We start from the raw sequence: 15,364 nt of genomic DNA on the forward strand, positions 1-15,364 counted from the left end.
AGTTTACTGTGACGCAATGAATAAATGCATCGGACAAATGACAAATTATTGAAGTTAGTGGTTAGTCCTTCAGGCTTTACTGGGTTTTTAATGCCCATTTTATCAGGCCATAAAGTCACCATAATAACCCAATGTTCTTGGGTTCCCTCCGTCTCATGGATGCTTTATTTACCAGGCTAGGACCCTCAATGAACACTTATCTTTCATACTGTGCACTGTAAGCCCATTTCAAGTCCATTGCATGTCTTTATCAATATGCCTTAAATGTCACTAAATCTAAGCCTTCTTATTGATGATTTCAATCGTCGGTCCATGCGAGCTAGGAGAGGCGCCTGCCCCCCTCCCTCCCCCCCGCCCCTCCAGCTCCCAACCAAACCCATCTTCCTACCAGCGTTGCCAGATTGGGCCAGACTTCCCGCTGATCTGTACCCCTCACGGAGCGAGGCGCGCGTCGACGCCCGGTCTCCGTTCCGCGCTACAAAGCGCGCGCGGAGCTGGATTGGCTTGGCAGTAGTAGTAGGACCCAACAGCAGGACAACTCGCCAAAAAGGAACAGAGAGCTCATCTCCCCGTGCCTTTTTGCCTCATAGTATCTTTGGTGATGAAGTTCACAGGATATGCCTTTGCATCGATGGAGGGGGTACGGAATATGAATAGTTTTTAGGAGATTCAGTCGTTTTCGTTTGTTTTTGTTGTGAAAAGTGCCGTTTTTTGGGTTGGAGAAACCAAACGGGATATTATCGTCTTTGCAACTCTCGTGCGTAATGTCTGTTCGTGCTTTGTGAATTTACGCACCGCAGTAAATAAGAATTGTACCAGGTTAATTCTGCAAATGCGAGGACCTTGGACTGTGCATTCATCCGGTGGATACGGGGTCGGTGCTCCAGCCTGGTGGAGGTAGAGAGCCGTTGGTAGTGGCGAAGGATGATCTTGACGGTGTTTCACAAGTGGAGGAGCGCGCGTTACTTCTGGATTATTTCCACGGTCATGATTCTGTTGCCTCTGATCTGCGTTTTGCATTCGGCTGCAGCGGCGCCTTCCCTGACGACGGGACAGCTGGACATCGGGGTGGTGAGTAAAAAAGAGCCCCTTATCTCTCTCAGACCAGGACTTGCGCTGAATCCTCAACACCTTGCTTGCTGCAGCACTTGGCGACGTGAGGTTGTGAAATGTGTGCGTGAGTTTTAACGCTTGGGAACGGAGCGTTTATGTTTCAATCGATGGAGCAATCGGCTATTAATGACCATTATAACGCAGATAGACAGTTGAGCTTTGAAAGGTCAAACATTGAAGTATAGGATATTTAATCACTGATGTCTATTGATCATCAGAAGGCTGTCAATCCAGTGATCAGCTGGTTTTAAATTCCTCCGTGTGTGGTGACAGACAGCATCGAAACTTTTCTGCTGTCAGCAGGGACAGAGCGGAGCTGAATGCCAATTGGCCAAACGTTGCGCAGCTCAACATATTTGTATAAGGGTTGATCAAATAGTTATGGAAGATGTTGAAAATCAAACACTTTGAAATCCACGCTGCCTTCTCTGATGACTTGTGTATGGGTAGATGTTCCATCGATTACAAGATGGCCACTTTTAGTTGACATCTGCAATGATTTAGTGAAATAACAGAATAACAAGACAAGCGTGTTTTATAGGACCTAGTCATGTCTTTAAGCAACTGTCCTGCGCAGCAAATCTAAGTGTTTCTGAATGCCATTATATTTTAGTCATGGGACTATTTGTACATTTTTTACAAGGGGTGTGTGTGTGTGTGTGTGTGTGTGTGTGTGTGTGTGTGTGTGTGTGTGTGTGTGTGTGTGTGCCTATGTGCGTGCGTGCGTGCGTGAATGTGTATGTGCGCGTATGTGCTCCTTCTGTTGAGTGCAGTAATGGAGTGTTGGCGGATGAGTGGTGAAGCGTGCACACAATCTCAAAACACACAATCTCATTACAAGGTTTGATAAAACATCCTTCAAAGGACCAAGTGTTGGTGTACTCAAACCCCTTACTCAAAGCGGACATAAGAAAATAAGGTAGCCTACTCATAAGGTATTAATTTCTCCCATTACACTAAAGCATTTCTTTGATCCATTGTCTGAATGTGGCCATGACGTTTGCTAGTACACAACCTTCATCCCGTTCTTCAGTTTACAAAGCCCTCTAGCTCCCAGCAGAGCAGAATATGCAAGTCTTTAGAGTTGCTGATACATAGCTAATTCCCATCCCACACAGCATCAACACATGAAGATAAACCGGCTGAAATATATTCCGGGATAACGATAACCGCTCAAATCATGTAACTCTGAGGTGCTGCTTTAAAAACGGAAGAGGTTAAAGCAGGGCGGTTCTGGACCAATTTTCATGGGGGGGGCCAGACTGGGGCAAGTTGTTTTGTTGGAGGGGCACATTGAACCTGGGACGCAAAATATTTAGTTTAGTACTAAGTAACGGCATTCAAAAGCACAACATACAATTATTGGCTTTTTCCCGTTACAGCATTTAATTCAGTAGCATAGTATTAAGTGTCTCCTTCAGATACAGCAATCGTCAATATTATACATTTGAAATGTTTCATTGGTTAAAGCAATTGTCAATATTGCAACATTTTGGTTTTCCTTCACTGGCATCAAACAGCTCAGTATCATACATCACCGACAGCAATAAAGTCAGCATGATAGATTATAAATCTCAAGTTCCACCTTGTGCGACAGTGCCACACCACACCATCGCAAGCTATCGACCCCCCCGTCCGGACGGAGGTAAAAAGCAAAAAAAAAAAAAACGTTTGGAGGGGGGGGGGGGGCACTGGGAGGTACAAGCTCAGTTTTACGGGAGCACTGGCCCCTGCTGCCCCCCCCCCCTAACCGCCCCTGGGTTAAAGATAGTGCTTGAACCTTGTTCCGTCGGTAATGAGCAATAGTGAGATTAGGAGAGCCGCATTTGACCTAAATTCATTTATCACCTAATAATTCAGCTTTCTGTGTTCCGTGCTGATCTCCCTGGCTTCTGCTTGTCGGGATTCTCTCACCGTTTCTGTTTCTCAGACTTAAAGAAAACAAATCTGATGCTAATCTTGTGTGTGTATTCATTTGAGTGTGCGCGCATGCATGCATGCTGCATGTATGTGTGCAAGCATGTATGTCTTGAGTGTGTGCGTGTGTGTGCGTGTCTATGAGTGAGTGTGTGCAATCATACATGTCTGTTTATGAGTGAGTTTGTGTTTGTGTGCAATCATCAGTGAGTATGTATGAGTGTGTCTGTTGTGAGTATGGGTTTGCATTCATACGTGTGTGTGTGTGTGTGTGTGTGTGTGTGTGTGTGTGTGTGTGTGTGTGTGTGTGTGTGTGTGTGTGTGTGTGTGTGTGTGTGTGTGTGTGTGTGTGTGTGTGTGTGTGTGTGTGTGCCCATGTGCGTTTACGAGTCTGTGCGGGGCTGTGTGGGTCCAAATCCCTCCAGCGCTTGGCAGGTCAGCGATGGCCGCACCCAGCCAGCCAGCGTTATTATAATACAGAACTTTGGTTTGACGTTTCCTTAATGAGAACACCATCTGGTCACATCTCCACCGGGGCGGGCCACAACAACATCAGCATCCCCCTCCTTGCATCTTATTTGGATTTCTCTTTCATCTCCGGTCAAGTCCGTTCTATTTGTATAGCCACTAAGACAGCCACTAGGGCTGTTATACCCCCCCCCCCCCCCCCCCCCCCCCCCTACCATCACCCCCCCCAACCTACCACCATCCCACCCTAAGCCTTATGAAGCACAGGGCAGGGCTTGAGGATGACGATTTGAGAGATCCCTCCTTCTCAGGCACAGTCAGGAGTGGTGCTGAACGGGAAACGGGATGTTATTATGTGAGCACAAAGCTCACTTAATGGAGACAAAGGTTATCGAACATTGAGTTAAAGACGGATGACATTGTTTTTTTGCACATGTCGAGGGCAAAAGTCAGCATACCTTTTGAAACAATGGCAAACTAAATAATATGAGGCAAAAAGAATCGGACTTTAGGAATCGATGGGCGACTTGGCGAGGGTGTTTGATGTGACACCACCCGTCAGTAAGGGCCTCCACATCGCCACGAGGAGACGGTGGCTCCAGCTGCTCCCCCCCCCCCCCCCCCCCTCCTGTCATCCACTGGCTCCCTGCCCCTACATCCGTGGCCAGCACAGTGGCCCACCCTCTCAGACCACCCTGCCTCTCCCCCCTCTCCGGCCTCCCCCCCCTCCCGTTCCCGCCCTCTGGGCTCCTCATAGACAGACCTTGTTGTGGCTGCGCTCCTTCCCTCCCCAGACTCCCCAGGCCTTCCTTTACCCCCATACCCTAATCCTGACCCTAGGGTAAGAGCAGGGGCAAACACACAGGCTTCACAGCTGGGCATGTAAGACAAAGACAAAGACACACAGGCAGACAGGCAGACAGACGGACAGAGGGACGAAAGAGGACAAGGCTTTTAAGATCAGATCTAGTACAAACCCTGTTGATCCAGTTTGCTCAGACAGACAGACAGACAGACAGACAGACAGACAGACAGACAGACAGACAGACAGACAGACAGACAGACAGACAGACAGACAGACAGACAGACAGACAGACAGACAGACAGACAGACAGACAGACAGACAGACAGACAGACAGACAGACAGACAGACAGACAGACAGACAGACAGACAGACAGACACTCTCAAACTAACACAGATGCATGGAATTGAGTGTTTCATCAGACGGAGATGAGGGCCAGGGATGGAAAGTGTTTGTGGGACGGAGGTAATGTGGGGGAGCAAGCTGGCCGCCTTCATTTAAACAAGTAGCAAACATAAAATCAATGGTTCTTGCCGCTCGGGTGAGTTTGCCATTTCAGGCTCTAATGAATCAGCCCGGAGACGTACACCTGCAAACCGCGGCAGAGCCGTTGTGTCTTCATTGTGCTCCACACATGTGGCCTTGAGCAGGAACGACGACCAGAGATACTCTGTGTTGGACACAGGAAGTGTTCTGCCCACTCACTTGTATTCAGAGTTGTATACCATTTTTCTTTAATGTGGTTGTGTAACCACTTTTGAACAGTTTTTGCGTTTTCTACTGCTTCGTAGATGGGAACGGCAAATTTGGTTAACGGTGTATTAGTGGCTGTTCTGTCAATGAGTCACACTGGTTTACTGCTAGGGGAAGTGCCCTCAGGCCCATTGATCAGGTCTGAATGCTACCTTCGGAGAGAGAGAGAGAGAGAGAGAGAGAGAGAGAGAGAGAGAGAGAGAGAGAGAGAGAGAGAGAGACAGGCATGAAAATCACTCACCTTTCGGCGAAATTCGCCGTTTTGAAACCAAAATAGGTGACCTCCGTGAATCGTGTAGATTCGATGAAAAAATATTTATGGGGGGGGGGGGGGGGGTAGGTTCAGAGGCCGGCCAGTTTATAGTCCTCCGTAAAGTGCTGTACTTATGCTGCGTTCGAGTATTCTCTGCGAACCGACTCGGATCTCGGATCTGACGCCACGCCCACACTTCAAGCGTTTTATTATTTCGCTCGGTCGTTGGAGGAAAACATGGACCCGGAAAGCTGTTGTCGCGGTAGCATTGGTAGAGGACCAGGCGCTCCAAAATAAGTAGGCTATAGGCCATAGTCAAGTCAAGTCAAGTTTATTTATATAGCACATTTAAAACAACAGTAGTTGACCAAAGTGCTGCACACGAATACAATATATTTGTGTACATAGGCAGAGATACGGACGCAGTAAGGTATTGCAGTAATACGAGTGATTGAAAATACCATTTTAACTAGGGCTGCAACAACGAATCGATCAAATCGAAAAAAATCGATTACTAAATGTCGTTGTGTCGCGCGATTAATAAGTTACTCATAGGCGCAGCACTGTTTACAGCCAGCCGCCTACAGGTTGGGTCACGGTTCATGCACGCCCACAGCAAGCTTCAGTGTGAGCGACCACAGCTTGTATTTGTCATATCTTAAAACTGGACTGTAGGCCTACATAAAAGTGTTGTACCTTCACTGTCTTTAGGTTAAAAAAAAAAACTCCTTCAACTCAGTATCCGTCTAGTGGTCCAACCGAAAATTCTGTCAGCTGCTGCTGCTGCAGACGTTGTGCAGACGGGCTCGGAGTCGGCACCGCGTGCATCAACAGTCATTCAAAGCAGCGGTAGTAATCACACAACCGGACGGTGTAGAAAGTCCCGTCAGTTAAAAATAATAATGCAGTTTTTAAATCCATGTTAAAATCGGCAGGATATAGATAGTTAGCTTATAAAAAACAACTAACCAATGGTCACAAACAGTGTCAAATGTGATGTGTTCAGGTCGGCTCAGAAAAACGATTGATGCGTTCAAATGCAGCAGAAAAAATAAATAAAAAAAATTGAGATTTTGGTGAAGACCAAAAAAAATTTTATATTACTTTCCCAGTAATATAAAATAGATAGTAAAGATAGAATTAATTATGACCTGTTTAATGTCCTATCCTGAACTATCATCATCTTATCAGCAATTAAAGCAATATTACAAGTTCTATTTCAAGGAGTCTCGAAAATGGTATCAATAGGTTTGACCGGTTAACCATGGACATCCCTTATATACATATAAAAGTATATCATACATTGTATGTTTCTTTTTTGTGTTATCCCAGTTATGTTTTTTTAATCTTTTTATTATTTAATATTACTTTTAATAGTTCCGGGACGTTGGAGCAATAACCTGGTGTTTTTACATTTCAGTCTGCACTGTGAATTTGAAGTAATAATTCAGTTTTTGAATAAAGATGCGGCAATTCCAATTTTATTTTTATTTTTTTCTATCCGATTCATCGATTAATCGATTATTAAAATAATCGTTAGTTGCATGGATACCCCGGACCCCCCTAGAGGGATAATATCCTTCTCACCTTTTTCACCCCTGACCCGTTTTCATGCCTGAGAGAGAGAGAGAGAGAGAGAGAGAGAGAGAGAGAGAGAGAGAGAGATCATTGACCAAGCGGAAAGCTTTTCTCTTGAAATATTGATTTTTGTAATATATGAGCAGCAAGAGACCTATAATCACTTCTAATCCAACCTGTCATTCACTTCTTGCCTAGAATATAGTTAAAACATTACTGTCGGAGTCCGTCTGATTTGCTGTTTGGTTCGTGATCTCCTTAGATTCCTGTTTCAGTCCTGCCTCTCCATCAACTAACCTTATGGAATCTTCTCTCTAGAAAGTTTTGTTTTCAAGTTTGGCACACATTAAAGGTATTATATGTAACACTGACATCTAAATAAAGTGTTTCAAGTGTTTGCCATGTTGAGCTGAGTGCAACATTTTACACATTTTTCTTGAGACAAGCCCCATTATTCTACTTCAACATGGCCTTAATTTTAAGTTAAGCAGCTGATGTATGCATTTGCTAATAATTTATTGATTTCATATTATAAACCAGCTCGTAAAGATGCTTGGCTGGCTACGTTTACGGTAACATAGATATAATCTAACATTAGCTGAGGCTAAATGCTTACCTGTTCAGGAGAAAATGTCCAAAATCGACACCCAATTTGAGACTCTCCTGGGCTACAAGCTGTCTCTATCTTTCAAATGCCACTGCGAGATTTACCCGTGTTTAAGCACGTCTCTGGTCAAGGAGCTTTGTCGAAAGAGGACAAGGCTTTTAAGATCAGATCTAGTACAATCCCTGTTGATCCAGTTTGCTTTCATGCTTTACTGGCTTTCATGGCTTTAGCACACTTTGTTTGTGTGCCAATTTCTTTCATATCTGGCATCCCGGGCTGTCGAAATGGGCAGCGAGTGTAGTCAACTCAGTAGAAAAGTGCTGTGTTAGTGTCATTGGCGTTAAAGGGCCCCTATTTGACAACCAGGACCTTTAACAAAGGAGACCATCCTGGCTGTAGAAATGTTCTCGTAAAGCTTGTATTTGGACTTCGCAGGTTTCCAAAACCTCTGATGACATTCCATGATTTACTATACTAATTGTGTTACATTTGGCTTATTTATCAGCCGATATACACGTAACCAATATTTAGTAGCCAATATGCTGACACTTTTAGTCTAAACCTTAAAGTGCAACACATAGGAAACAACTTCCCAGAGCCTGACCATCAAAAGGAAACGGTATGTGTTATTAAAGAGTGCAGCGATCCAAAGGGAAAACCACAAGGCAGGACAGATCACTTTACAGTAGTGCAGACCAAGTGGTGTGGGCAAGGGAGTGGGAAAGCCTGCTTCTCAGAGCAGAACTGCACGCGATGGTCTCCCCTTCCCCATTGGCTGCTGGTGATTTCATGACCGTCTTGAGGTTAAGGGGTAAGCCGGCCCACTCCCAGTGTTCCCCGTATAGTAAAGCCTCAAACCAGCTCCATGTGTTCCGTTCAGTGGTCTTCTATCACCCGCTTCCCATCTCCCTCGATGTCCTTTCCCCAGATCAAGGGGCCTGGTTGCCGCAGCTATTCAGAGGGGACGACCACATTTGTAATTAGAGTGGTTTCTAGTGTTGCGCAGGCTCGCATGCTGTAGCTTAAAATAGCCCGCAGACCGTGAGCCGGAGTGCGGGCAACGGGACCGCCTTGAAAGCCCCCATCAAGGAAACCCCCAAAGAAACAACAAGCGCAGCATCGCAGAGTCTGGCGAGACTTCAAGAAAAAGTTAGCTATTTGAAATGTTTTTATTGAAACGCTAAAGTTGGTTTTTGAATGTCTGTGTGAGTGTGCTTGATGAAAATACCACTTTTCCAATGCCAATGCCAATCACTTTGAGTGCTGAACAAAGTTCAATCACGAAAATTGATGCGAAAAACGTGTGAGATCAGTTATCGATTCAATGTTTTTTTCAGTTTTTCAAGCTCTGCTCTAATGCTGAATATGCTGAACAAAGAATATTAAAAAATTCAGATATTCTGGTGGTTCAGTGTGGTTGATGGTTTTATAACAATAATGCAGCTATTTCAATGTTTAAACGAGGCTGGAAGTTCTACCGACTATAACGCAATGAATTTACTTTTTATTTATTTTCTTTTATCCTCTCTGATAATAGAATGTTCCTTCACAAACCTAACGAATATCCGAATCTTCAAATGAAGTATCTCGGCCAGCCTGCCTTTGTTCTTTTGATCACTGTATTAACGCATGACTCCATATAGATAACAGAAGATGAATCCAACAGCCTCATTTAGCTCATTATACTTAATACAGCAGCCCAGAAGCGGTTGACATTTGCAGCTGTTAAAGAAGCTTTTTGCATTAGAACACATCCATAAAATAATTACTTACTTTGAATTACCTATTCTTTAATCTACTGTTTTTAAAGTGAATAATTAGTATGTTATGGATGTGTTCTAATGCACAAAACATTAGAATGCAGTAGACATTCTTTACTACTACTGCTTTTAAACTGCTTTCAATGGTTTCAACTGCTTTGAAAAACCTCTGGCAAGCTAGCGTGTTCTGAGCGGAGCGTGGGGACCGTAGAGCCTCTGTTATATGAGTGTGAGTCAGTCAACCAGGTTGAGATGAGTTTGCCTTCAGCCCCCGGCCCTCTGATACAGTATAGAGAGAGCGTTTTCAAATAAACGTCGCCGCTGAACAAAGGCCTTGAACCCTGGTATGACTCAACTCACCCGCGTTCTCCGAAGGGCCCTTTCATGTCTGGCGAGTCATCCTTCGTTCTAATATATCTATTAACCCTGTCTGTGGTTGTGCCCCCCCCCCCCCCGTTCCATGTTCTACTGTTGGGACCTCTATTGTTTATCTAACCCTAACCTTAACCTCTATCTGTTCATCCTCTAACCCTGGATCCGTATGGTACCGTCGTCTTAACTCTCGGTCTATGTACTTCACATGTCCATGTTCTTGTTCATGAAAATCATGTTCATGTTCACTAGGTCCATGTTCTTCACGTTTGTTTATCTCTCCATCCCTCCATCTGTGCATCCTCCAACCCTGGAACCGTATCGTACCACTGTCTTTCCTCTCGGCCTGTGTGTATGCGTATCAGGCTACATGCTGCAGCTCTCCATGTGGTCTATTCAATCAGGGTTCCTTCATCATGTTTTTCTGATGCTCGCTCAAACTACACGACAACAGAAGGAGCACATTCACACACAGATGCACACAGAGAAGCACACACAGAAGCTCACGCACGCACACTCGCACACACACAACTTGTAAAAATGTATAATTAGGCGCATGATTAAAACATAATGGCATTCAAAAACACTTTAATTTGCTGCGCAGGACAGTTGATTAAAGACATGACTGGGACATATAAAAGCATGTTGTTCTATCGTGTCACTAAGGGCATTCACACGGAACAACCTCTGCGTCTCTAACCCTACACTTCCAGTCGGTGGCTGCCCAAGACAAACATGGGGTTGTTTTTAAGTGTAACGTTAAACCTTTAAAAAACCTCAGCGCTCTGTGCCTCCTTTTTTGTTTCTTAATGAACCAGGGAGCCAAGAGTAAACCACAAAACCACACATTGAACTGATGAAAAAATAATGAGAAAAGCTCTTGTTATTCCTTAGTCATCCCTTTCATTTCTAAAGCGATGGTGTTCGACGCTCGACTCCCCGGTCTGTGGGGCGGCGGCGGCGGCGGCGGCGGCGGCGGCGGCGGAGCAGAAGGAGAAGCGTTGGGTCTGTTTGAATCCCCGCAGCAGGTCAATAAGACTGTAATAGTTGGCTCATCGCCTTCTGCTCCCCACTGCGGACGCTCATCATCATTTTTGTATTGCTGCAATCGATAGAGCAGATCCATCGTGTGCAGGCCCTATGCATCTATAATGTTCATTAGTTCGGTTGATATTTCATTTGAAATGACCGGAAAAAAAACTGTAATTCTATTCTATTCTGATGCTTGAGTTGGTTTTCATGCTCCGTTAAAGGATCATGCTGCATTACTGCTTTAACTCCACAAGGTCTTCATTTTTTCATCATAGCTGAGGATTTTTTTGAAGATATATGTCTCGGGCCATCAATGAAACGAACAGTTCACTGTGCATTATTACTGCATGTAGTGCACCACTGCCTTTCATTACTGCCCCCACTGATTTATGAATAGGATTTCAGAGCAGTGGCCTCATTTCATTCAAAACCCAATGAGGGAACTTGCGGACCCTATAGGCAGCGGCCTGTTTACCAAGAAAGCAGCCTGTGCTTGACTGTATCTTCAGATTACTTTGAATAGCTGCTAATGTCGTGAATGTGAACATAACTTTACCTCGCTGTGCAACAGCTTTCAATTGAATCGCCTTCCAATGACTAATCAACTACACATCTGGTGGCTATCAATTCAAACAATCTTCTGCGATGAAGACCCTCCACCATCACTCATTAGCCCTCATGTTTCCCCAAGTTCATTCCTCGTCTATTGACCTTCATCTTCTAAATCCATCTGTCGCCCTGCATCTTCTCTCTTGCTATCTGCCTTTAATGACTGTTGAGTCTTCATTCTCTCGGCCGTCTCTCCCTCTTTGTGGTGCTGTTGTTTTAATCATCCGTATCAGACTCCCGTCTAAATCTGAATGGAGAGAGGCTGAGTAGGGGAGCACCGCCGCGGGCGTCGCGTATCCAACACAGCGCTGTTTTTTTTCCTCAGAGTGTTGCGATCAATTAACCCCGATCAACTGTCTGTTCCCCGCTGCCGATAGTTGGCAACCCCGGCGGCATGCCTCTGTCGTCACTCATGTGTGTTGCCGCTCCAGTGAGGACCCTGATTCACCCCACAGTGGGGCTTCTCCAGTGAGCTTTTAAGTTGTGTCGTGTCCATCAACACGTTGGAGACGGAGAGAGGGGAGGAGGCAGAGTCGAAGAGACGAGGCACGGCTGCATCATCGTATCTGTTCGGATTGATTTTCTTGTCGTTAAATGGTGCGTTGTTTTATTGGACTCCGGTTGTTCGGCGTATCAGAATGTGATTCAAATATTGTCAATTCATAATGGATACAATTGATTGTGGTGTTTTGTGATTATGCAAAACTTTCGGTAGAGACATCTGGTTTGTAGAGGCTTACACTCAAAATCAACAACCATTTGAGCATGACTGTTTTCCTACCCACTGTGGTTTTCCATTCATGGCACTCTTGAGTTCAACTCGATCACTTTCCCCCGGTTGAGAGAGTTGTTTGATGAGTTGTATCGATGCGCATCTCCACTTATCACCACAGGAGACCAGTTTCAAAGATGTGGTGCAACACAGCAACTGGCCAAAGTAACCAAAAGGTGAACTTAAAAAAGAATATGGTTGGAATATGGGCATAAATCACAGCTAAGGGGCGTTATTCCGGCCGACAGCTCCTAGATTATAGAAAACGGTCACCCAAGTATGGCAACATGAAAGTAATTGACACACTCAAATTTAAATAGGTTTTATTAATTAATAATATGGTTCAAAATAAAGTAGGCCCTCCTGGCTGACTGCACATTCTGTGAAGCAGTTGCTATGCAACATCCACACTAGCGGCTAGCATATTTAGCTTTCCGTCACACTGTTTGGCCATTTATTTACATGTACGCTGCCATTTATTGTACAACCACTGAAAAACTGCCAGCGTCAGTAGGATGGCTTTGACAACTGTTTGTTCTAGGCTTGCATTTTGTGTGAGGGGAAGTTGTGTTGCTTGGCGTGGGGAGGATGTTGCTCCACTTTCTCTGGTCGCCAAATTGCAGTTTCCAATAGCTATAGAGTGTTTTTTCACTACTTCAGGCCATAATCTCCCTCCTGTCAAGACCTACATCCGATAGTTTGTGAATGGGGCTGCTGCTGCGGAGGCAGTGGTTGGGGTAGTTCTGCTGCAGGCTTGCTTTAATATTCTGGGCAACATTGTCAAAAGGTGATTGACATTCACATTGGCTCTCTAGTGTACCTGTAAAACAACAAATTCAATTTTTCACTGCGCCCTATTTCCCAAAATCGTTACAGCAGCAACAAGTTTTATTCTTGGGGGAAGATAAAAGGCTGTTGTTTCCGAGGGTAAGTGGGAGATGGTTTTCTCTTAAGATGAAAAAGGGCAGAGAGGGTCGCAGGGCCATTCAAACATAAATCCCCTTGTGCTCTCTTTATTTTTCGCGGGTCATTGTGATTCTTTTGTGTGCTCATTGAAGGTCAGTTTAGCATAGTTTAGCCCATATTTGTCTCTTTGGGTGGTGATTGACATGGTCTATGAGCTGCCCTCATCTACCCCTGCACCCGAAGTTTAGTTTAGTACGTCCAAACACACACTTTGTTGACAAGCAACTCCTGATATTGTCTGATATTGATGTGTGATGGACTGTCCTGTTGAGTTTAGGGCCGTCATGATTGGGTTACAGACTTTTTTCCGGCATATCGTCTCCTCTCAGTAGCCTAAAATTACGAAAATGATTTGGTTATCGCAATCATTTCTGGGGAAATATACGAGAGTCATTGACGAGACACAAGGACTGAGGAGTGGGTGGTTAATGTATGGGTTGAGGCCAGCACGGAGACTGAGACAGCTGCTCTGAGGCCATGGAATCCGTCTTTACGGTGCCTGACAGTGGAATAGAAATCTCGCAAAATATAATTGATCCTCTTTCAACTATGTCGGAAAATCCATTACCTCACCATTATCTGTGAGCCAGTTTTTGAAGCATTTCTGTATTTTTCCAGATTGTCGATTACCTCTTAAGGTAGCTCTGCATGTTGATGAGCAGGTTAATTTTCCTGGAAATAAGCACTGCTCAATCCTCTCCACCATAGTTCAGCCTTGAGGTCGAAGTTAACCTTAAATGTTAGCATTTTGTTAGCTAGTTAACTGAATCGGAATTACAAGGGAATTAGACGTCAAAGCCGTGGTTACCCGCTTTATATATGTGCAAAAACTATTTAGATTTTCTCTTGGACCTAACAATTGGGGTTATTCATTATGCTTAACTTCAGCATTTCCTCAGTGTGCTCATTTTCTCTAATATCATCAAAACTCAAACTAAAATCACACATATTTACTCGGTGCTTTGCATGCAAAGAACACTGGTGAGGATCAAGCATTACTTATAGATGCTTATTAGATAAACGAGTTGCTCATAGTGAAGTGTGTAAAATATTCATGCATGAGACGACAAACCCCGCTCTAGTCTCTGTATTAAAAGGGGCGATGAACCCGATAACCAATCGCTACTGTTATTTGTCTGGTGTCTGGCTGAGACCCATTTGGATGGATGAGTTTCTAATGTTACCTTTACTCTCATTAAAAAATGACATGTGGAGTCCTGTTCCCTGACGGGCACCCGTCTAAATGCTAGGATACCATGTTGCTGAAGACCTCATCCCATGTGATCACATGATGGACAAGGATGGAAGGAGATCTTTGATCTGTTGGTGAATCATCTGAGAGGACATATACAAAATGTTCAAATAGAAAATAATGTACAAATATGTATCCAGCAATTTCAATGAAACATTTTCTGAAAAAAAATGATATAGCCGACTTAGGAAAAGAAATCGGTTCAGCTATCGAAATTGCGATCAAAATTTGATTAATTGCACAGCCCTATTAAAAAGTAGGTACAGGTTAGGCAACTTGCTTAAGGATGCCTACAGTTGTGATGCAAGTTGAACCCGGAAACTCTGGGCTAGGGCGGGGGGGGGAAACACCATAACCAACGCCATGCTCTGTTCCAGGTGGTGAAACGGGGGCTCATGAAATTGAAGACATGCCCTCTCTGTGGATCCACCACAGGGATCAGCTTGAGGTTTCTATTCATTTCTATGATGAGCAATGATTGCTCATCATTGCCTGGCTAAATGATGGAATGGTTGAGCCAAGGGAGGTAAATGCCCTTCATTAAACAGCCATATCGATAAAGCTTAATAGGCAGGTCTCCCTGGCACAGTTCACACTGATCCAGAAACATTCTGATTTTTATCTACCTTGTTCTTCTCAATGGCATCGAATTCGACCTTGAATTTGTAGCTTGAAACTAGGGCTGGGCAAGTTAACGCATTAATTACGCGTTAACGCAATCTTATTTAAACGCAATTAATACAAATTGACGCATTAACGCACATTCTCTTTTTTTTTTTAACAGAATGTCAACATTCATATCAAAAATCATTTTTGTTTTTAGGTCCACTTACTTTACATTCAATTACAATTGTGTAACAAGTGACTGCCTGATTACAATTCCCAAACCAATGTTCCGAAGGTTCATATTCAACCCACACTGAGTGAGTCAATAAATCTCCCTTTAGATCACTTGGTCTAGTTTTTGCTTATTAAGTACATTCGGTATGAATGATAATGTGTCATTCCATTTGATAATCTCATTTAACTTCAATTGGAGTGGATATAAAATATACTGTGATTAATCGCAAGTTAACTCACCAATACTATTCGATTAATTACTATTAAAA

General features: G+C 44.1%; 1 protein-coding gene across 1 annotated transcript in view; it reads left to right on the forward strand.

Annotated features, from left to right (window-relative positions):
• The first annotated feature begins 428 nt into the window (after positions 1-428).
• LOC130381274 (matrix metalloproteinase-17-like) overlaps positions 429-15,364 on the forward strand; it is a 65,184-nt gene continuing 50,248 nt past the window's right edge. Inside the window, exon 1 of the mRNA XM_056588770.1 lies at positions 429-1,071. Within this exon, the coding sequence (XP_056444745.1) occupies positions 925-1,071 (147 nt within the window). The 5' untranslated portion in view covers positions 429-924. The remainder of the gene's footprint in view (positions 1,072-15,364) is intronic.

Source organism: Gadus chalcogrammus, chromosome 4 (assembly GCF_026213295.1).
Source record: "Gadus chalcogrammus isolate NIFS_2021 chromosome 4, NIFS_Gcha_1.0, whole genome shotgun sequence".
Classification (NCBI taxonomy): Eukaryota; Metazoa; Chordata; class Actinopteri; order Gadiformes; family Gadidae; genus Gadus; species Gadus chalcogrammus.